Consider the following 24,802-nt stretch of genomic DNA (forward strand, 5'->3'; position numbering starts at 1 on the left):
TATCTCACTTTCTAACAGTTACCCAGTATCGACCCTTTGCTTTCTGTCCAAGGTTACAAAGACCCAAATGCCACATTAAAGCTGCGTACACACTTCCAATTTTTATCGTTGGAAATGAACGACGAACGAACGACGAACGATCGATTGGGCAAAAATCATTCGTAAAAAAAGTAACCAACGACGCCGATGAACGAGGATAGTCGTTGGAAATGAACGACCGGACCGGCGGATCGGATTGGACAAAGATCGTTGACCATCTATCGTGTGTACGGTCGTTCATTGATCGTCCATGGTCTGAGCATGCGCGGTGAACGAACGTTCACTCACTTTCTGTGGTGCACGTCGCTTCCTGTATCGTTCAAACGATCCCATCTATCGTGTGTACAATATCTGCGAACGATCGTGTCGTTATCTGTATGTACAGGATCGGTGCTATACGATCGTTCGCAGATATCGTGCAGGATCGTTCGTCGTTCGTTTACCAACGATAATAATTGGAAGTGTGTACGTAGCTTAACTCCACCAAAATGCTACATTGTTATTAGTCCAGGTGCTACCTCATCCAGGCACATACTTTGCTTTCTTAAAGATAAAAACTCTAAAGCTGCATACACAAATGCGCAATTATTGTCAACGACTAAGGACTGCACAATGCATGAATGAGTGCTGTACATACAGCACCGTTCTGCTCTATGGACATTCTCCTGCTAAAAAAACAAAAGTCACCAAAGTCTCTCCAGAGTATTAAAAAAAAAACACATTGCAATTAACAACAATATAAAATATCTAGCAGGAACATTAGCAGGAAAAAAAAATTGGGACAGGTGATTATAAAACTGGGCCTAGTGTGTCTGCTTTGCCTGGCTATGAAAACATTAAAGCAAGGGCTGAAATTGGTGATGTGTACAAACATTTATTTACACCAGCACTAAAAACAAAACTGAATGATGAAAACTGTACTTTTTTAATTTTGGAGTGCAGTATTTAGCCCCACCAGCAACTGTATAAAGAGAATTTTCTTTAATCCAAAATTTAAAATAAGAATTTGGCTTTGGATATAGTTAAAAAATAACACATGCAAAGTATACCATCGTCCTGCTTGGCTTTTTGTTTGCAACTAACTGATAACATCACTTTAGAGGTAAACTGAAGTTTGATAAATGTTGAGGAACTGAGAAAATAATCCAAGAATATCTGCAGCAATAGTTCACATATAATACAAAACTGAACTATAATAATATTTGAAGTATATAAAAATAAATTATCTAAAAAAAAGAAGCATGCATTTATTTGCATTCTACAATTGCCCAGCAGATTGGAAAATTGGTGCACATGTGGGTCATATGAAACTGTAAATCTTAGTTCAGTATTATATTAACCATTGAATTGATTAGCTCATTTCTATTTATTATGTTTTATTATTATTTTGCATAAGTCGCCAGTTTTCTTTCATCATGTAAATGGATAGTAATCTGTACTCTCTCAAGTCCTATAAAAGAAGTCTATTCACTGAAAACATAATCTATCAGTTTTAGAGCTGATTCATAGATTGAATAAAAGTTTCAGCTGAAAGAGGCTAAGAACCGCTGTGCTATATTTTCCCATCATCTACTCTTTTGCCTATTAAAGCAGTGATCCACTGAATTTGTCATATCAGTCAATGATCTTAAATGCTGCTACAAATTTTAATGTCATTGGCTAAATGCCCATCCTCTGTGACACATCTTCATAGTGAAATAGAAGAATAGCAGAATAGAAGAGCCAAATTAATGAAGAAATGAACATTATTACAAACGGAATTAAAAATTAAACATTCAGGTCCAATTCTGTATCGTTTCCCTTGCACAGTAATGAGAACATTTGTGAAGCAGACCAATTACAATTTAAAATAAAAACATGGCTGAAAATAAATTCCCCAGCACTTCATTGGTTTTTGCCAATATTCGTTTTACATATTAATGGGGCCTCATGTAGGCCTCATACTGTGCTGGCAACGCACAACAGATTAATGACAATATAATTCTGTAGGAATTCCCCACTAAATTCTTAAATATAGTACATGAATGTATTTTACCAAATGAAAATGAAACCTGAAGAGTCTTTTGGCAGTTTCGCTGTATTATATTATGCATTTTATACAAAGCTCAGTATAGTTGTTATGAGAGATTGCTGCTTAATATAATTGTATCTGCATGCTTTCAAACAATGCAAGTTAGTGCCTTACCTGTTGTGTTGTATTGTACACCCAGGAAGTATTCAGGACACGGTCGTATTACCAGTTGTCCAGCTGCTGTGGGAGGCCAACATGTTCCAATCCCATCAACAGAGGCATTACAGGCCAGACCTGAAAAAGAACAAAGCTGTCTAAAATTGAATCTGGCAACAGCCATAAAGAATATAACTACACTGCTAACAAAGGGTTTACCAATTCAGTGAGATGTATGAGTCTCATTTTTAATAATATGGAAAAAATAACCAGCAGACAGAGTGAGAGCTCTTCATAAGGACCCAGATAGCTTTCACGTAGGGTTCCTGAGACACATCAGAAATGTCCAGTAGTCACTCCAACATGTACCTGAAATATTAGTTTTCAGTTGATTACAAAAGCTCAATTTGGCAGCACCCCCCAGATGCCCTTTTACCATCCATGAACCCTGGCAGCCCTAAAGCAGAAATTTAGCTAAAAGCAAGTAGGTAAAGTAAATAGTTAATAAAAAAATAAAATAAAATCAGCTATTTTGGCAATATTCACCTACATTTCAGGGATTTTCCCACAGTATGAAGGCCAGTAATAAGTAACTTGATTCCTATCGGCTCAGGACATCCTGGACCTGGTCCAGACTTTAACTCAGTCACTCTGCTTTCTCTTCCCATCAGCCTGACTCTTCTTACCACCCAAATGAATTGGCTCCTTCTACAGCTTTTCCCCCTCTCACTCCAGTTCTACTTTACAAGGACTGCAGTTCAGCTTCAAAGGGAAACACATTTTTTATGCTACCCGTTTTTTCTTGGTGTCTTCAGGCCATTGATGTTGCAGGTCTTCTTCACCTTTTTCACCCTTGGCACATTGCTCCAACCAAAAACAGTACTAGGTGCATTTGCAAGTCACACAACCGTGTGTGTGTTTTTTTTTTAAGTAAGTTAGAGTGGAGAGAAGAGTAGGAAAACCCCTCCATTAATTGTCTCCAGAGTTATTCTCTTTATTCCTATTCCAGTAACAACACAAGATATTAGATTTTCCTTCACTTGACAGAGGTTCTAACTGTTCTGTACTCTAAAATAATACAACTGGCTTTAGAGACCCTTTAAAATTACATGCAGTAATGAAATTCTTCTACTTTATAACTGGGTCCTTGAGTAATACTGTAACTGTTTATGTGGCTTTCAAAGGAAGTAACTGGTTCTTTGTTATATCTATTCTTAGGCAAATCATTTTAGACATGGAAAATACAATTTCTCTCCAATCTATACCCCAGCCATAGAGTGTACAGTACATTATTGCAGGGATTAAGCTGTTTTGCAAACACCAAAGGCTTGAATCAGAGACGTACACTTTCTGCACATCTTATTACTCACCTGTGATGTTTGAGACACTCTGCAGATTTTCGCATTGGGCTTGGATAGAGGTTAAAGCAAGACTGACCCCCGCTGAGATGACCTTTAAGAAGAAAAAGAGAAGACAGCTTTTGATTATAGCTGAGATCTCAGTGCACTGTATTAGGCATGTAGCACACAACATTCATAAGTCCATAAAAAAGGTATAAAATAGGAGAAATATAGGCCTTTCAATTTAAAGCAGAATTCCAACCATTCTAACCAAGCTAATCTAATAATTCTAACCAAGCATTAAAAATGGTGATCAGGACATCTGCCTGTCCCCTGTCCATGGGGGAACACTTCACTGGCCAATAAGGAAGTAAACCAATGAAGTTATACATATATTACTACTTTTTTATGCATTTATTTTTCTGTACAAAATAAGTGCAATATAAAGTAAAACAAAAAAAATACAGAAGTTAGAAAAGAAAACCACATGTGTGATCTATAACATTACACATATCAGTACAAAAGAGCACTACAATTAACATATCACTGGAGGATCATGATCAAGTAAACGTTAAGCATACTGTTTATACAGTTTGATCAAAAGTAGAAACAAATATTTTCTCCAGCAGTAAAATAGCAATGTAAGATCCCCACATCTCAAAGAACCTATTAACACGGGATTCTCTTTTCCAATGAGTCAATAAGTTTAGTTTGTTATTGCCCCTCTGGTCAATAGACTTAATTTTGTTGGACATTTGAAAGGCTTTTTACAGGGCTTGACATAATGACATCATGGCAAGCCAGGCCAAGTTACAAAGTGAAACTAAATTAGGCAGGCATTTGGGAGTTAAAATGGAATTAGGGTCTTTGTTTTAATAGACTAGCCACAACATTTCTAGGAACTAATTTCTTTTTCAAAAAAGGTACCTGAATTAGTTACTGACTTTTAATTTCCATTAAAGCCTTCATCGGTGACCAGAAGTGTGCCACAATCAGACCCCTACCCTGAATGTGATCAATGGAAAGCAGAAGAGGGGCTTCTAATTGCTAGGTAAACAAACCAGGAAGAATGCCTGACAGATGGACTGACAAGTTTTAACTACAAACTACTTTTTTCTTACTTATACACCTCTCCTTCTGAACAGGATATGCATACCTGATTTGACCATGATTTGGAAGTATAAAATTAAAGAAAAAAAGTGTCCCTTTTATGATATAACAGTATATGATATGAGGATAAAGGCTAAGCATGCTATTCTACAACATATCTAAACTGCTGAGCTGCTTGCATAACCAGAAGACTGGGTTAGACATTTGTTAAAACAAGTCATGGTAACAACTGGCAATTACATGACCCCATATTTTTACCAGGAAGGGTATTATTTTCTGTGTAGGCTTTAGTAACACATGGCTGATCGAAAGGTAAAAAAAAGTTAGACTCCCAATCTTCTCATTGTGACATGCCTATTGCTGTGGCAATTTGCACATCTAGATGATATTCTGTGCATCCAGGTCTTTGCTTATCACTTTGTTGTTTCGGTTTGCAATCTGTTCTAGGCTTTCCTAAGTGAATGTTTAGAAGGCCTGTTCTGTGGGATTCGAGTGACCGGTTTGTTACATGGATGTGACACGCATCCCCATGCCTCCATTAGGCTTCATTTGTTGCTCTAATTGGGCATAGACAATGACAGCAGAATGTCTGCACTGTGCTAATCATTTAAATCAGTGGAGGAAATGCATGAACAGCCACCACTAAGTGACAAGATCAGTGCTGGCAAAATCAACATGCCAGATAAATGATACCAGGCTGCCAGCGTGGCATTAGTCCTAGCAATAATTGTGTGAAATGTGTACTGTTTCATCATTTTTTTCAGTTATAATATGCAAGGGTGATAATAAACTTGGCTTTATAATAACTTTCTGTAACCCCTTGCAGAAAAGGTCTCTGCCTTGAATAGGGAAAGCCACAGATGTAGCCAATAAGTCTTTACTAATTTGCACAGTGCTCTCAATCTGATACAAGAAGCTAAAATTAATAAATGTGGTGAGGGTCCTCAAATGCTTACACAGCAAGCTGGCATGGGATCTGTGACCAAGATCCACTGTTTAAATGCAGTGGAAAAATGTGTGGTCACCTGGCTATATGGTAAAAGAGGAGTGGAAGATCACTAAACTCCATGAACAAAATTAAAATATTCTGTTAGGTATTACAATATGTATATTGGTGGAGGATCAATCACTGACATTTAAAATAGACCCGCTCATGCTCTGACCTTCTTCTTGGCCATTCACATTCCCTGACCAAAGCAGGCACATTTTGAAAAAGGATATTAATGACATGGGAGGCTTTAACATAAATGTTAATACTTATAATATCACCAACAAAAAAATTTTATTTTCAGTGTAACAAATGAGGCCCTGAATAGCCTTGATGCCTTTATACCAGCTAATGCGGTTTGTCGCTCTGCATGATATTGCTGCCTAATTAGGTTTTATATGGACCTGCAGTACAGCACAATGACCAGACAGACAGATCCAAACCTCTCTATTTATTTGCATACATTACATCATGCCAATATGATTGAATTACATTGAAAACTTCATGCAAGGCTACGTGTACAGTACACAAAGGTGATACAACGTTAGTTCTGTGCCTGGGGTTCATAGATCATGACTACATAAGCTATGTCAGACACAGCATGGTTTCACACACCTATAGCAATAAAATCCTTTGGCTGATCTGACAGTACAATGGCAGAATGATGGATGGACCTCTCCAAACCTTTTTAACTAGCAAACATAGAGACTAGCGTTAAATGTATATTTTTTTGCCTAGAACAGACTGACTGATAGTTCTGTCATTTGTGCAGTACAGAGAAATAGTCAGGGTGCAGGGCTGGGCAGAATGAAAAGAGAGGATGGCGATACTGGGATAATGAGGAGACTATGACTAAGAAAGAAGGGAGCATCTTGGTTGTTAAGACTGCAGATGGGGTGAATATTGTCAGGAGAATGGAGTAGATTGAAATAAAAGCTAAGATAGGAATGATAGTATCTGCAGTAAAGAGAGAGAGGAGGGGTGGGGGAGTTGAGACATGCAATATGATGGATTAATACAGCAGCTCTAATCAGTAAAAGGCAGAGGAGTGTTGGATATATTGTGTCATGCCATATAGAGTATCACAGTACAGGTATACCTATAACCACATATAAAGCTGTTTTGCTAGCACAAGCAATATAATTTTAGGAATATAACTAAAAGCTAGAGAAACCTGGTGCACAGATTTACCCAGGAACCTCTCATATCTTATACAACAACCCCGGTTGCATTAAGCTTTTTTAATAAAAACAGCCATCATTTGCTTTCCTAAAATAAACCCACAAGAGACTCATTGACATATGAAAGAACAGAAAAAGAGATGCAGGAAACACATTCTGCTTTACCCTGTACAGAATGCAAAGTAAGCACAGTTGGTATATGGAAGGGGAGTAGTAGGGCAGCAGCAAACAGCAAACCTATTAAAAAGAAAGACTGACAAATTTTATTGGCCCATATTAACATGTGTAAATGAGTTCAAAGCATTAGTATATATTAAGGCATATTCACATGTGCACTTTCTTTTGGAGTGTTGACACATGCTGCAACCCATTCATTATCAATGGACCGTTCACAGCGGGTTAAAGCACCACCGGTTCTTTATGAGGTGGGTTTGGGCCCTAAGGAAAACCTGTTACAAGACTGGACTAAATAAAATATGTGCAGAAAGTGCATAAACATTAGAATGTGCACTATAAAATAAATGTACAATAGAGAGATATGGGCAGCTGAAATGTTATGCAAATATAGTGATTTATAGTAAATGTTAAAGTTTGACGTTGCTCTTTACTGCTTCACAAATGTCACATGGGGGAAAAAATGTCATTAACCCTGTGCAAACACCAATATGGAGCTGGGGTTTAGACTTAGGTCTCCAACAAAAACAATTAAATAAATAAGTAACTTTTCTTAAATATCAGAAGCCAGCACAAGTATTTTACCTTAATGCTCTTGTATTGGTCAGAAACTCTAGAAGCATGCATTGCAACTAACAATGTCTTCCTGGTGTAATTGTGCATAAAGCAAGTGACAGGGAAACCAAGCATATGCTGTATATGTGAACAATTTACTCACAACTTATAACATGATTTATTCATATCCTTTTTTTCATATGTCATTTTTTTCTTCCTATTTTTAGCAGCGTTCATTACCAGCTCTGCTCCAAGACACGCTCTGGTGGGTTCTATATTAAAAATGACCAGGGTACACATATCTTTCCTTCTTGTTGATATAAGTGAGAAGGAGCAAAAACAATTAAGGTCAGAGCCATATAAAATCAGTCAGCGGTTCTTGTTAAATTGTGCATAAAGCACTATACACACTACATACCTGTCATTTTTATATGGTTCCCCGGGAATCATTCAAGGAGAAATACAGTATATATAACATCATAAATTTGTTATATAGGTAGTCATGATGAAATTGCAAATGAACTAGGCAACAGATGTGCCTAGCTTCTAGTGATGGCCCCTGGTTTTACAGATTGTTCCTGGAAGTTTTTTGCGTTCCTGGAAATGTCCTTGTCTTTCATAGTTAAATAGGCAATGATATCCATCTTTTTCTGAATGTTTATTTCAGTTCATATCATCTATCCAGATTACTAGGGCTATTTAACGCAAGTTTGTCACTCTTAAATAAAGATCACATTATTACTGTATTGAAATGTTAAAGGGAAACTATGTGTTGAGGTTAAATTGTATCCTAATTTTCTTAAGTTTAGTCATTTTTCGGCTGGTGTGTGTGTGTGTGTGTGTGTGTGTGTGTGTGTGTGTGTTATTATTTATCTTTTGTTGTTTATGTTTTATATTATCAATAGAGAATATCAAAACACAACATTGAAATAGATTTTTTTTTTTCATTTCCAGTTAGCTAAGCAGGTTTATGAAGCAGAATCCTATTTTTAGAGTAATTTTCACTTAGCCTTCTTACAGACACTGTCACATTTCCATGCATGGGCAAGGTGGTAGTGTCCCTTTAAACAGATGATTGTACATGTTTACATTCATGTTGCCATTACTAAGTAATCAGTGGTTTGGGGGCCTTCTATTTAAGGACTCATATGGAAGAGTGTCGAAAATTAGCACTGGGTGCTTGTTTTTAATGCCTTCAAACATTAGACCTGTAAGTATGTATTGAACATAATGGCTAAATAAACATTTAGCAAAGTGCTTGCTCTGCTTTGTGCTGTGGCACATCTACATAAACCTTGATTAGAATTCCTAGTCCATGCCTGGAACAGCAATTCTTTTCACTGACATTGCTCTCAATAGAGTGCATTCCTGAACTGCGTTTTAATGCTGATAGAAATATAGAACTGTGCAACTGTGCAACACATGCCAAATTCTTGTCCGATATCGCCCCTGAGCTGATCATCAGGCGAAAACCATTGGACGTGTGTACGTAGCTTTAAGCAATGAGCAATCTCTGCCTTAGTTACCACTGAAACTTAACACTGGTTATCTGTGATGATAGCATTCTTCCTACTGGCCAACAATGTAAGATTCTTTCTTCCCATGACCAACACACCAATGTCCTGTGAGCTGTGGATATTGATATAATTGTCATGGATTCCCAAAGACCTGACAGTTATTTCAAAGAGCCCCCTATATAAAAATAGTTGAGAAAGATAATTAACTGTTCCTGCTTCCCCGAGATCTTTGCCTATTCTCCAAAAGCCTATCTTTACTTTTATCAAGCATGCATACCACAATATGGATGACAACTGACTTACTAGAGGACGTCTTCTTCATGGTAAAGAGATTTCTTCCTACATCCTGTTGTGTCTACAGATAAGGAAGTAAAGAAAATTCCCTAACAAGGCAAAAATAGCAAATAAAAAAAAAAAAACTAAAAAGTTAAAACAGTTTCATCAACAATGTACTTTTTATCTGTAATATTTCATGAAAAAAGCATACATATTGATATGTAAGGGTGTCTATTACCTCCTATGAGTTATATCTGCATTGTCAGATCTAAGGCTATGTACACACGTCAGATGAATCTTGGCCGTTATGAGCCGCAGGGCTTGTCTCGGATGAAAATCTGAGATGTGTACAGAAGTTGTCTGACGTTGTTTATAGATTTGTCCTGGCAGATCGCTTGTTCTCCCCCCTCCCCTCTCCATAGAGCAGAATAGAGCTGTATGTACAGCGCTCATTCATCTTTCAGTCCTTTTGTTAAAGATCGTGAAAGATCCTTTCCAACGACACAAATCTAACGTGTGTACATAGCCTAAGGCACTATTGCTTTTGACAGCCATTCTCAGGAGATATGAAGTGAAATATGGCAATATAATTGCTATGCTCTATGCCGTTTTCTTTGCTGGAAGCTCTGACATGAGAAAGCAAAGCCTTGCCTCGACCAAGATTGCCACCTCTGCACAATGCAGAACAAGCGATATCAACTCAAATGGGGAGGTTTGACTAAACCTTTTTTCTTCAGTTAGACCTTTATGGGCACAGCTTCCAAAGTTCTATTTCTCTTTAAGATAAAAAAAAATCAGATTTCATACAAGTAACTGAAATTTTGCATTTTGCATTCGTCTTACACTAATTTTAGGCTACGTATCTCATTTTCTGTGCATATTCATGGGTGTATTTACTTCTAAAATGGTATTAGCATTTTGTTCTCTCACTGATTTATTTTATTTAGTCCTTTACCTGTAAAGCTGCATCTCTGTCACCCTGCTAAATGTCTGCTCTAACACAACAAAAGCTCTAGTAACACAATGAAAGAGAAGCTGGGGGGATTATACTTTTTTTACCCTTTTAATAAGCAAACCGTCCGAAGCATTTGCCATATGAGATGAATTCTTCATGTTTGGGTTTTTTCTTATAGTGAACACTTGATTACTTTTCATGGACCTGTAAAATTATGATTAGCAGAAAACTTTTCAATTTGCAGGAAGCAGGTTCAGGAATCAGCAAATAAAGACCCTTCTTTTTTCTGAGCACACATTTCCCCCTCTGCACCTGAAATATGTTTTATAGAGGATACATTCTGCAATATATTGTTATCTCTGCAGAAAGCACTTAAAATGGGTTCCATCACCCAAAGCACAAAGTGGCTATTACCTAGAGCCAAAGTACAGAGAGTGCAATTAAATAATCCTTTGTGGTCTGGTAACAATGCCGCCCTCACCAGAAAATAACAATCTTTGGGAAACACTTAACATGTTCTCAAGATTAGGCCTCATTATTTTGAATGACGAAAAGTATGGCATGGTGATATGTGCGTCAATCCAAGGGTTTTTTCCTGGCTAATTTTACCTGTAGTTTCATGTGCATTGAGATAATACTAGACTTCAAGGTGACAGAGTAAAAATACAGGAGACAAGGGAGGTAAATAAGACAGAGAGGGGGGTCATTTAGAGTAACAATAGATAGCAGAGGGGAATGAGGCAAAGCAAGGTGTGGAAAGGAATGTGGAGGTGGTATAGGGGCAGGAAAAAGGATAGGCTGTGAACTCAGGAGGAGAAGTTGATGCCAACTGTTGCCCATATACAGCATTTAGAGGTTATTTAAAGAACATCTGTAGTTAACTCTCATTTGAGTTAATATTGTAAAGTTTGCATGAAAGACATTTCCTGGGGTGGTTTTTAAATTACCTGGTTGCTAAGTAAAACAAGTTACACCAGAGTCATGCTGTAAAAGAAAAAGAGGAATGGTTATTTGCCCAGCAGGCAGTAATTCCAATATTCAGTCTTTGGCACCTAAATGTACTGGATAGCAGGCAGCACAGTGGTTCCTCCTGAAAGCACTTCGCTACAGAACACAGTACAGATATTGTTTAATGAAAAACTTCCATCCTCCTCCCTCCAAAAAAAAAAAAATGTTTTGCTTCTCCTTTTCTTTCTCTGTGTTACTTTACATATCCATAAAATCCTTACATATCCAAAAAAATCCAAAGTACAATTGGCATAGTTGGCATTAGCCAATATGGGAAACAGACTGAACCTGTGATACCTAAGCATCATAACAGGACCATGGAACAAAAATTAGTAATTAGTCATATCAAGGTCAGAGAACTTAAAAAAGCACAACCAAAAACGAAATGTTACTCTAAATGGACAACCAGATTTAGAAATGTGGTACCCCAATAAAGACTAGACTGCCTTATCAATGTGTGATTGTACAGTAAGCGCACTAGGGAAGCAGTAGGTATGATATTTATTACTGTATAAAAAATGATATATGATGAATATTATATAATAGTGTATAACTTATAATAACAAAATGAGAAAAATAAATCATGTACATTAAGTTTCTATCGTCTACTATTACAAAAAGGGCAACTCCACAGAAAGCTGTTGTTTAATTGTATTGAGTGGGCACTTGTAGGATGAATCACCCACCCATTTCTCACATCAATTGGACATTACATTTATGAGATTGCAGCACAGTAGATAATGCCTGAATCTCCCTCCTACTCGGCTATATTACTAGCACAGCTGCACATATTAATTAGTCTTGTTTACATTAAGAAGAGTGACACTCTCACATGGATTCGCAAAGTATATGAGTGCCAGGGTAGTTCTAATACAGATAGCTCATCCATGGAGTCGTTCAGGCATATAGGAAGCAAGCATGTATTTTAATTTGCCAGAAAGTATGCCAAAATATACAATTGGCCCTTTAAAGCCAAAAGGTCAGATGCATTACACATTCTCAGCCAGTCAGCTAATAAAGAGCTTTGTAGGAGGTGTGGGGTTAATAAAGGGGGCTCTAGAGATTAGGGCTTTTGATAAAAATTGTGAAAGCAGCAGATGTTCAAACGATTAAAAGGAATAATGCGAATCTGCAGCGGGCAGCTGCAGAACAGGCCTCCCACGTGTACAGCTCATAGATATGAAACCCAACTGACATATCATATCTCTCTATTATTATTAGTGATATTTATAGACACTAACTAATTAACCCCTTAACCTTCTAACAACATATGCTAAAAGTCTCTCATTCTGCACTATGATAGCACAAGAAGTCAGGACATGTCATTATATACAGGTGAGATCACTGAGAAATCTCAATCTAAAGGCACTGATGAAAAGAAAACACAAGTCAAGTGCAACATACAGTTGGACCACTATGCAAATTGCTGTGTTTCAACAACATGTAACAATGAGACACCCAGCTAATGAGTAGAAATGGGCATTCAAAAGACATTAGATTGCTGCTGGGTGCCTCTGTCTTGGATGTGACATCAGCAGCCCCACCGGACTTAGAGCTGTCACCTAAGTTGCGCTGTTTGGATTTGCTCCTCTCCCTGTATTACATAAAAATATTATGTAGAAAAGTTAGGGAAGGGGTGGAGATACTGGATCAGCACAAGATATTACGTGCTTTCATTCAAGAAGAGCACTATTGTGTGCACAGGGGACTGCACTAAGAAATCTACAATTTAGTAGTTAAATATTTTAGTATGTTTAAAAGCACATTGCAAGCAAATAAAAAATATGGAAAGGATGAACACCACAAATAAGAATTTAAAACACTTGCTTTTTCTGTGCTATTGCACACAATTTTATATCCGTGATAGGGTCTTTTAGAGTTCAAGGGCTAATTCACTTACACACAATGGAGTTTGGATGACTAAGATGTATGATTTTCAGGGCCTACAACTACAGCCATACTTATTTAGATTTCTTTGGAAAGCAACATATTTGTTTTATAGCATAAGTTCGTAAAAACGTGTTCGCTAACCTTTACTAACCAAATCCAACCCAACACTCCCACCAACTTGTTTAGTTGTGACAGGGCTGCCTCCTCTGGCATTTACGTTTTTTTGTGTAATATCTTGTTAAATCTGGCCTCCTCTACTCAGTACCTAATTCTAGACATGCAAATAAAATCATTGAAAGGTAAACTTGCACAAATATACCAACTTAACAAGTTATGTTTAAATTCTTAACATAGCCCAATCTTGAGTTTTTTCTTCAGAATATATTCTTAGCAAAGTGTTCTAGCTGTAGACTGAAAGTTCCACAAATTACTTTTGTTGAGGTGTAAATGAAAGAATCTGATCTGCTGCTACTGGCAGCACAACCAGCTTTCTACCAGAACATTTTTCATAGACGGGCTGCAATGGGCATTCATCCAATAGGTTATCTGAAGACCGAATAATCATCATCATTGGATGCACGTATTTGGCTTGCCATGACTACAATATGGAAGCAAAGCAAGCAAAACTGGATATGAGTGAAAATTATAAGCTAGATAGGTGATATACAGAAGGAAAATGAAGGGACCTGGCACATTACGAGAAGCAATATTTTGTATGTCACACATTGGAAACATACAAGTGACATAGTAAAAATCTAAAACAACCAAAGTATCTTCCTCTTGCAAAAATGTTCAGGCTTGTTCATTAACTACAGTATCTCCAAAAGAATGAGTACTAATTAAAGGTAGTACAAGTAATCTATGAAAGTTCAGCATCTAAACTGAGAACTGGGCGTATTTCATAATAAAGTGCTATTCTTGTTCATGTTGCACTATTTAGTACCCCATGGACTAAGAGCAAGTGTGAATATATGAGATGTCCCAGGACAAGCTTATTCAATGTCAGTGATTCATTCCTCAACTTTATAAACCCTCTTCTCCTATTTTTACATGGCAGCCATTGCAAAGGAATGAAAATCATTTGAAAACACACTCACATTTGTAATAGATACTAGACAGATTTTTCAATACTGTTTCTATTACTGTAAGTGAAAGAAAATGAAAAGAACATTGATATCAATATAAGCTCAGTTATAGACTAGTCCATCAGATCAAACATCTATAAGCTGCATTCCTCCTGTGATGAGATGTGTACAATTGCTTGTTTTGTTAAATATCTGATTCTCAGTTTACTGTCAGTAAACAAAACATTTTATAGTAAGTACCGGTACATATTTTACAGTAACATTAGGTAAGATGTTGAATCACCATGATCCTTGGAGTAGATTAGATAGAGTGAATGAATTATGTGCAATAGTAAGGAAGATTCTCATTAAAACTATGGATACCTTCACAAGTCTGTATCAATTTCTTATCTATAGGTATTTATACTATTATTAATAATAAATATTTATAGCGCCAACATAATAAGCAGCGCTTTACATAATTCATAGATTTGTCACTAGCAGGTCCCTTAAAGGAGCTTACAATCTAATGTCCCTACCTTAGTCATATGTCATTACCACAGTCTATGGTCAATTTTTGGGGATGCCAATTAACCTATCTTCATGTTTTTGGAATGTGGGAGGAAATTGGAGTATCTGGGGAAACCCACACAAACACAGAGAGAACATGCAAACTGCATGCAGACAGTGCCCTGGCTAAGATTCTAACCTGGAAAGAAGCGCTGCAAAAGCGAGAGTGTTATCCTCTGATCCATCATGCCGCCCGGTATGCTTTAAAAAATAATATTCAAGGTAGTTGTTTTTTGTGAAAGGTAATGCTTATGGATTAAAACATTAAATAAAATTGTATACAATTGTATATATACATTGTATATAAGGTACGGAAGTCATTTTTAGTAAGTTTGAAGAGGAACTAAACTCAAAAACTAGTCTTTCAATTATTAATCTATTCTTACTTACTTGCACTAAAATGTCAGTCTTCCCTGGTGGCACTGGCTGGGTCAGCTTGTATCCATGAAAAATATAATGATTGATGAAGTGTTTAGAAGTGGCCATCTTGTGACTGGCAAGTTTACGTTTTCTTCCTCTCCTGACCTTCCTCTCCACCCACTACCCCTCCCTCACTAGCTGGAGTCCTCTGCATGGAGAGCTCACAAGCTGAAAAGAAGCAGGAAGCAGCTGCAGACTGAGCAGTCACACTTGAGTGACATGAGAGTCCTCGGCAAGGAAAGAAAAAAAATCTGCATAATTAGGGCAGTGGGAGTGGATTAGAAACACTCCCACCAAGAATGGCATTTCCCAGATTGCAGTTTACCGGCTAGGCGATGGAGAGACCTGGGGGTGTGGCTAGAACATGTTTTTCATGTTTAAAGGTCAAAGCAAGCTGAAAAAAAAATATTCAGATGATTATAACTTGGGCTTATGTTATCCATAAGCCAAAGTTGATTTTGTGAGTATGGGTACGCTTTAAGTTGTATAAAAGGTATAAAAAGTTCTACCAAGTAGACAGGGAAAGTGTCATACAATGGTGGGGGAAAGACGTAAAACACAAAGCACAGTCAGAGAATTTTATTTTGTTAAGATGTTAGAAGAAAGTGTACTTGGCAAAAAAGCTATCCACACCAAAGCCACAGTGTGTATGTGTTATATGTAACCACGGCTTTTGAAAATGAGCTCCTTTCCCAACTGAATTTTCCCTGTTTTTCATTATAATGTATTCAATAGAGGGATGTGGGAAACAAAAAAAAAATCACTAGAAATATTAAAACTTTGGGAGCAGAAACCCATACTCTGAAATAGAAGCTATTGTTAGTAGATTTCTCCTTTCAGACTACTATACACAATGCATAGGGCACACAGAAGGAGCAACGTAGAAAACGCAGCTACAGCATGTCATACATATGAACACTAATGCTACAGGAATGTTATATTCATGCAGACAGTAAAAAAAAAAAATAACATGAACAAAACGCTGTAGACACAGATGCCAGTCGCAAAACATTAATCAAGCTTGACAGACGTTATGGTTCCATTGTGTTAGGATTTTATGGCTCCAGAAATAGCTAGTCCCTAGATGGACACTGTCATGCAGCAACAGATTAAAAAGTTTGTTCCATTCCTACCTGAACTGCAGATTTTAAATGATTGAGAATCACTTCTGAGAATATTTTAACATGTAAAGGGAAATTTACATGTGCCTCCATCTACCTTTGAAGACCTATTTTTTTAATCTGTCAACGAAATTGTGTTATTTATACAAAAATATAACAACTTTACTGGTTGCCCTATTTATATATGTGTCAATCAGCTGAAAAGATTGCCACAGTCTGATCGCTACTTTTTTAAAATAACATCATTTTTGAATTTGCATATCCCGTCAGTCATATATAATGTGAAAATCAGCAATCAGTAGAAAGTAAAGTATTTATTATACATGATGCTCTAACTCCCAGATAGATTCTTTATAAAATTCTAGAGCAGGGAAAGAACTAGTAGGAGGAGGAGGACCTGTGGATGGTGACAGGGGAGTTCTCTTCTTCTCTGTCGCCACATCTGAAGCTAGAAAGCTTTTCTGTACAGAAGTTTAGAGGTATGATTAAGTTTGAGGTGATGCACAGTGAGTTTACAAATGTTAGTATTCTCTTCCTATTGCTTATTTTAGTGCTGCTGAAAAGGTATCAGGAATCTGAATTGCTTAGATTTATGTCAAAGTTTTTTAAGTGTAATGGTTTGTCTTCCTGTCTAGTATACATAAGGTGATGGGTTTAAGGTTGTTCATTGACAATTTAAATATTTAATGTAATTTGAAAAGGAATGTAGATTAGAGTAAATTAGGATAAAAATTTATGAAAAGAAAGAAAAGCAATTTATTAAAAGGAGAGGGACAGATCAATATGAGAGGACATGATAAATGCTGTAGTCCTTCAGACAGTAAATGAAGTGGGCCCAGGATACCTGATGTAGCTTTTTTTTGCTTGATGTGCGAAAAGGTGAAGTGTGCAGGGTAATGGGATTATTCCTGTTCATGACAGGAGAGGACTCTCTACAAGTGTGGAAAGGCAAAGGAAATGCTTTAGCTGTAAAGTGCAACTGTAGTATAACAATACGTTTTGTAAACCCACTGCCTTCTCCCTCCCCAAGGCTGTGTAAAAATGCAGCTTTAAAGTGCAACTATAGTATAACAATACATTTTGTAAACCCACTGCCTTCTCCCTCCCTAATACTGCATAAAAATGCAGAACTGGAGCTTCTGGCATCTCATTGTGGAGGTGGCTTTATTTGTATCAGCTCTTGCTCAGCTGGCTAAGTGCAGCATACCACATGCACTGTAGTGCTTCATAGGCTTGTATTGGTTGCCCTACAATAGAACTTAGCTTTAGGGTTTACTTTCAGATATTTGTGCTGTGCTCCTAGACTCGAGGGTTCAATAAAAAAGGAAGTACCAAAGGCTGCTTTTGCTGACCCCATTCTGATAAGATTATTTACATAAAAGAATTAAGAAGAATTAACCTGCTCTATATCAGTATAGCTCCCCTTCTCTTATCTGAGCTATATACACAATAGATTAAACCTTGCATTCCTTGCCTCCCCAGAGAACTAAATATCCACCTCAGCCACCAGTTGGTGCTGTGCAAATAACAAATTTATAGCCTACAACTTTGATAAAAAACAGAAATGTTCTAGAAATGCTGGAATCCACGTAGCTCCCTTGTACCATCTCCCTAGATAGAAGACGTGACTGATTTAGTGAAAACTAATTATTCTGGTTGTTGAGCCTGCCAGGCTTATTTGCATATTGAGGATCCTGGCATGTACAACATTTTTTTACTATGGTATATTTATACATATTTATACATATTTACATTGTAGTGATGCTATTACATCCAGCATTTTTTTGCTTAATCATAAGTCCTTCTATAAAGAGAAAAAAAAAAAAAAAAAAAAGAGCGCAAAGACCAGTGATCTTGTTACCATGCTTCTTCATGGTGTCCCCTTCCACTGTAAGGTCCACTTGTCCAGGCATCCCAAGAAAGACCCATCCAATCTATAGTAATTAGGCTTGAAACCTGATACATCACATGACCACAGGTGGTTTAAGTTAAGATTTGGGCCATTTGGATGTGTTTTTTTGTTTTTTTTATTGTTTAAGCTTCATGGATAGAGTTTCACTTTAAAGCTACTTACACACATCAGTTGAGTGTTGCTCAAGACAAATGGCCCCGCTTGAGAAAATCAACATGTGTACAGTGCCCCCAACGTCCTTCATCATTCTTACCCAATGGATTGATAATGACCGATCAGGAATGACTGCTGTGCTGTTCTATGGAGGAGAACACAGCTGAGTGCTTCTTGCTTGTTCACCTTCTCTCATCTCCTTAGAACAGAGCAGTGATGTGAGTACAGTGCACATTCATTCAACAGTCACTGAAAATTCGTTTCCAGCAATAATCTGACGTCTAACTGGCAGCTAAACGGGCCTAAGTCTGTAGAGAAGAGCAGATAAGCAAATACAAGGTGGCCTCTGCTTCCAGATAAAATAAATCTCTGGCAGCCTGTATAGTTTTTACTTACTGCTCTAAAATCTTCCAAATCACATGTCATCAGGGGGAGGAACCCTTTTTTTGGAACAAACAAAAACCTCACACCTTTTGTTAGGCTAAAGGTTCTTTAAAGCCCCCTCCAGACTAGATACCTGCAATAACTGCATTACTAGATATTTTTAAAAACTGAAGCTATTATTTCAAAGTATTCCACAACACAGATTTACTAAGTGGTGAATGTGGTTTTGTGATTTGGAAGGTCTGACCCTGCCTCAAGCCCACAATGCACATTTAGCCGAGCCCACATGACCCCGGCACTCTGCAGTGTTTGATATGCACAGAGAACTGAAAGCATGGCAGTAATATCTTAGAGGCATGAACTTTTGGAAGATAAGCGGGCATCTGTCTGTGTTAAGTTCATTGCTGCTTAAACTACGTTCACTTTATTGAGCTGTCTGTTAAACCTAAAATACTGATAAAGAACATTTTCCTATATAAGATGGTGTCTAATTTTATAGCAGCCCCGGTTACTCATATATTCACTTGAACAGCTGCTGTTGCCTAATTAACTTTACCAATAATATCCCACTTGTGCTGACACTGGTAAGAATTCTTTGCAGAAAATCATAAATCACAAGCTACACACACAGGAGTTTATTAGATTGGACATGAAAGAAGAATGCTAAGACGTTTCAGAATGTCATGAATTACTGAACTGATCACTGCATTGTTTCTGCAAAGAATAACACCTGGGTATAGGGTGCATGTGACTTATTCCACTTCCTCCCATTAGACACCATCAGAGTAATTGGCCATTAAAGTATTCAATTAAGTCATCCTAATAAAATAAAGAAGTGGTGAGTAAATATTGCTGAGGACAGAGCATTATTGTGCTGAGTAGGCAAAACACTGGTTTGCTTTATTTTCCCTTTACACCTTTTATTTCTGAATTATTGCCTTAACTCTTGTAAAAATGGCAGCAAATACTATGATGATGTGTTATCTATGCGGATGGATTGGAGCGTGTTACATGGGGTTTCCTGCACATTACTCCAACACATATATGTAAAGGGGTCCTTTAAAAGGGATCCTTACCATTGCCCAGAGGGAGCACATAAAAGATAGGGACTGTAGATTTGTTCTTAAGTTGAATTTGTATGTAAGTCGGAACATGTACATTATTTTAGTAAATGCAATTAGGACAGATCTTTGTCTCAACATATTATTAGGCAGCATGGCGTCAGTTATTGTAAAAAAATCCTCACTGTGAGTTACTCACAAAGGAAAAAAAACCCAAAATTTTATGGAGCCTAGATATTCATTAACTTCTGGAGCAAGCTGTGCTTTGATATGCAACATGAAAGAACTGCAGAGTTTGTCTTGGTCAATAAAGATTTACAAGAGGTTGCAGAACAGCAAAAGACTTCTGCAAGACATGCTAACTGCCCCCTCCGCCCAGCACTGCCCCCTCCTCTGTCCTGCACACAAATCAGCAGGGAAGCAAATTTGCGTTGGTATCTAGAAGTCGTCCATATGTCGGATGTCCTTAACTCGGGGACAGCCTGTACATAGCCCTAGGTGAGCTTCAACAAGCCCGTTTGGAGCTTGCGCACAGAGAAGTGTAAGAGTAATGAAAGGTAAGTACATACTGTTAGGAAAGGGAGGGAGTTCTATATGCCCCTTTTACTTTATGCCTGAAGTAAAAAGATTATACTAACCATAAGCTCCTTGTAAACTACATATCTCCACATCTAATATAATAAAAATAGTGCAAGTGCAAAAAAAGTTATATAAAAATAACGAAACATGTACTACAATGTTTTAGCTGCTATTAGTTACCTGTCTGTCATACTACCTCTACAGATAAATGACTAATCATGAGTCCTAACTTGCTACATGCTTCCCTTTGTATACATAAATAGACTCAGCTACCTTCTTCCTTCTCCCCAGTGTTATTCCATTTATTTCTGTTGGGAGGGAAGAACTATGGGAGGTCCTTTATATAGAATGTGATGTGTTGGGGATAAAAAGCAGAGACGTTTGTACTGCAGGTTTTTTTGAGCACATGCTATTACTAAGATGTTTAGCACAGGGTGGTGGTTTGGGGTTCTGCTCTCTGCATATCAGCACACCAGGACAATGCAGCCACATCCTCACATCTGAGCGAGCAGAATCCCTACCCAGGGCTTGGAAACAGTCCATGCGCGCAGGGATGACACGCGAGGGAAGAGCAGGGACGCACCACGTGACACAACATTCCCGCCGCCTCGGTGCAGCTGTGCGAGTGGGCGGAGCTATGCGTGCCGCATTGCGAGGTGAGAGAAGAGCGGCAGACATGTTTCCTCACTTGAGGTAATTAATTTCCAGGTTGTGAGAGCCGAGAGTGGCCCCTGACACCTCTATTCCCGGCAGACACCCAGGCACTGACTCGGGCTTCATTACTGGTGAGGCATTGCTAGCAGACCTAGGTTTATTTGGTGTATATATATATATATATATATATATATATATATATATATATATATATATATATATATATATATATATATATAATATATACACATAATTTTTCACAACATTATAATTTTTCACAATGTGTTGTGTTGGTAATATTGCTGCAACAGTGCCAAGACCCTGATTATTAAAAAGGAAATATAATTTAGGTTTGTATAAGGCTGGTCATTATATAATGCAGAAGGGGACAGGCGATGTCTCATCTGTAATAACACATCTCTACCTCATTTCTGGTTAAAAACTGAGCTGTGCATGTGCAGCTTCAGCTTTGTCAGCTAAATCCAACATTCCCGGCTTCCTGTGCCTGTGCCTGTGCCGGGATGACGTATGGTTATGTCACCCTGGCACAGCCAAACAAGATGGCTGAAGATCACCTGGAAGTGGAAGAATAGAAGGAAGGTGGCAGTGCCCAGCATTGGAACATGGACAGATGATTTGTCCTGGTCTAGTTCCATAGAAACAAATGGGAGCGGATGAAGGGTCTGGTTTTTCACGTATTTACAAGCAGTGCGGGTTTGTTACCTCAGTGAGGTCTCCTGAACCGCTTCTATAGACTGCAATAGGAAGCTGGAAGGCGTTAAAAAGTGTTTTGAAAGAGTTTGGAAGGACAAAGGTTTGTGTTTTCCACATCATATAGCCCGCCATGTCCTCAAACGTAAAAAAAACTACAAACGGCCTGTAGTGGCTGGTGTGACCTAGCGGCTGAGCCTAGCCATTTCTGTGAGCTGGGTCATGGTAAACTACATAAAGAAAACTTTTTTTTTTTTGTACCATAAAAAAAGTGTGAAGACACATAAATAGTACATGCACTACTTCTGTTATATATATATATATATTAAAAATTTGAAACAGTTTCTTTTCAGACTGGCGATGTAGTGTCTCACATGCAGCAGTTCATAGAGAATGAATAAGAGCGCCAATAAGCAGTTAAGTACCCTTTGGCGACAATAGTTCGCTATCTATTGTGTATACGGTTGTTCAGTGATTGTAGATGTTTCTGCGGTACATTTTCTCCAGTACACGTCACTTCCTACATCGTTCAAACGTATCATTTGTCTAACATCGTTACAGTATGTACAGAATCGTGCACTATAGGATTCAGTGTTCTCCCCAGCCCCTTTTAGCCGGATGCACCACCCAGCACTTTTCAGTAACCACCCGGCTGTTTTTGTGTGGCTACTGAAGAGTTGGGTCACAATACAGGGACTGCCACCCGCCTGAAACTTTTTCCCACCCAGCTTAAAAAAATTTCTGGGTTGAGCACTGGGATTGTTCAAAATAATTGTGAATAATCGTTGCTCGGTTGTTAATCATTCATTTTCTAATGCTAATTATTGCACGTGTGTATGTAGCCTTAGCCTTACCTTGACTTTTTTTTTATTGAAACACCCATTCATGTATCTGAATACAGCTGGGGTCGGATTCACCTAATTGTGTTGCATTGCTAACTATTATTGTATTGTACGGTGATGCACCTCATATGCATTCGTGAGTTGGGTAAATAGACGTCCGATGCACTTAAGTAAAACTAAACTCAAAATTTTTACCTGACATAATTTTACATCCCTAAAATGAGTGTTATTCAGTTTCAGTGTGAACAGGAAAAATAGTCACTTCTTTGACAGTATTGTACATTTTGACTGTTGCAGGATGGTGCGCTAACATTGTGTATAGAAATTAGCAGTATAGTATGCCAGGCCATGTTCGTAAATATTAAGGGTGCTTTTTCTCTATAAAAGATATTTATTTCAGATGTCAGGCTTCCCACAATGTTTTAAGCATTTAGCAATTATAACTGTGCAAAGTAGCTGACAGACATTAACAAATATTAACAAAGTGCTCAGCTATAAAAAATGCAGTACAGACCAGACCTGTTTTGGTTCTTTGAAGGAACAACGACTACGGGTAGCAGGAGAAAAATGTTATGCTTGTCCATTACGTAGCATGCATGAACAAAGCTGAAATTAAATCGGTTGCTTGGTGTTTTCCTTGTGAATTTAAGGTATTAAAAGGAATAGAGATTTGTGGGTCAAACAATTGTCAGATACTTTTGTTCCATTGACATAATACTTTCATCAGTTTTAGTTTCCAGTAGAACTGTGCCATCTTTGTACAGGCATCATCCAGGGTCAACATCCATATTTTATACAGAAATGTTGGATCAGAGATGGTACAATCTTGTAAATCTTTGGGTTGGAGGAGATTGAGGACAATCTTTCACCTTGTTTGGGTAGAGTCTGATTTACATCATGTAGGCAAAGTCTAATGAGCGAAGCTCAAGGAATAATGGCAGAAGTTTTCAGAAAATGTTACCCATTACCCTATATTGTGACATGTCCGTAACTATGCAGGCAAAACAAACTATGCCTGCCAAACTATTTCTTCTAGATTTTGGACTTTTGCCTCCTTCACATTTCCTAAATACATACTACAAAAGGCCAATGCCATGTCATGATAAAACACTTTAGTCCAGAACATGTAACTTTACCTTCTAAAGTACAAATTATCTAAATTGATTGTTTCTGATCTGACAGCTTCTTTTGGCCAAACAAATACTAAATCTAAAAATTATTTTGAGCCTATTGACTGCGGAAACTGTGATCCAGAACTTTAATGAGCAGAATAGTGAAAAATGAGATTAGGCAGATCATACGGAAAGCAATTTCCTATTTATTGCACATAAGCTTCTAGTCACTTTTATAGGTTGCCCTTGGGGAAATTCCAAGTCCACTTTGATCAATTGTTCTACCAGTGTTATCATTAATCTGGTTTATTACAGTTTAAAACTTGAAAGGTACCTTGTTTTTGTTACTTTGCGGGTGGCCCAGTTTGGCCTGTACAAACAGATATTGGTGATGATAGTTTTTTTTTATAATATGTAGAGACTGTTTTGATGATTATAGCATGATAATTGCATTGGGTATGGTGTGTACATATGTGTATAACATGCTTGTCTGTTATGTGAATGAAAAATGCCATAACCTATTTATTCCATATATTAACAGCAAACATAAACATAAAACTGCCATCTACATTAAAACTTACTACAGTGACAATATTACCTGACACATACACCACATGCAGACATGTTCGGGCCTTCTGCATTTACTGATTGTTTCAATGGCCAGTTGTCTGATATTGTCCCAAAAAGAGTCACACTGTGGGAATTTTGTTATTTTAAAGTGCTCAAAAAATTCTATCACCCTCAGAGAAACCATTTAATTTCCAAGCTACACTGGAGGATTACACCTAGAAAATGGGTAACGGGAGTTATATTCTAGACAGAAGTATTGAGCTTAAAAAGACTGAACTCAAATAGACTTTATTTAAATATTTGAAGAGGGTAACAACACTACTTTTGTTTTAAGCTTTACTGCCGGCAACAATAAACCTACCAGGTTAATAAAGTAATCAAGTGTTAAGAAATCAAAAGAAGGCACTCAGATTTGACTGCAACCCAAAATAACAAAATATTAATTGCTA

General features: G+C 37.6%; 1 protein-coding gene across 1 annotated transcript in view; it reads right to left on the reverse strand.

Moving 5' to 3' along the window:
- CRHR1 (corticotropin releasing hormone receptor 1) overlaps positions 1–24,802 on the reverse strand; it is a 73,743-nt gene that overhangs the window by 26,002 nt on the left and 22,939 nt on the right. The window contains exons 2-3 of the mRNA XM_072414569.1: positions 3,577–3,658; positions 2,225–2,344 (exon numbers count right to left, since the gene is read on the reverse strand). Coding sequence (XP_072270670.1) covers positions 2,225–2,344; positions 3,577–3,658 — 202 coding nt within the window. The remainder of the gene's footprint in view (positions 1–2,224; positions 2,345–3,576; positions 3,659–24,802) is intronic.

Source organism: Pyxicephalus adspersus, chromosome 6, assembly GCF_032062135.1.
Source record: "Pyxicephalus adspersus chromosome 6, UCB_Pads_2.0, whole genome shotgun sequence".
NCBI classification, from domain to species: Eukaryota; Metazoa; Chordata; class Amphibia; order Anura; family Pyxicephalidae; genus Pyxicephalus; species Pyxicephalus adspersus.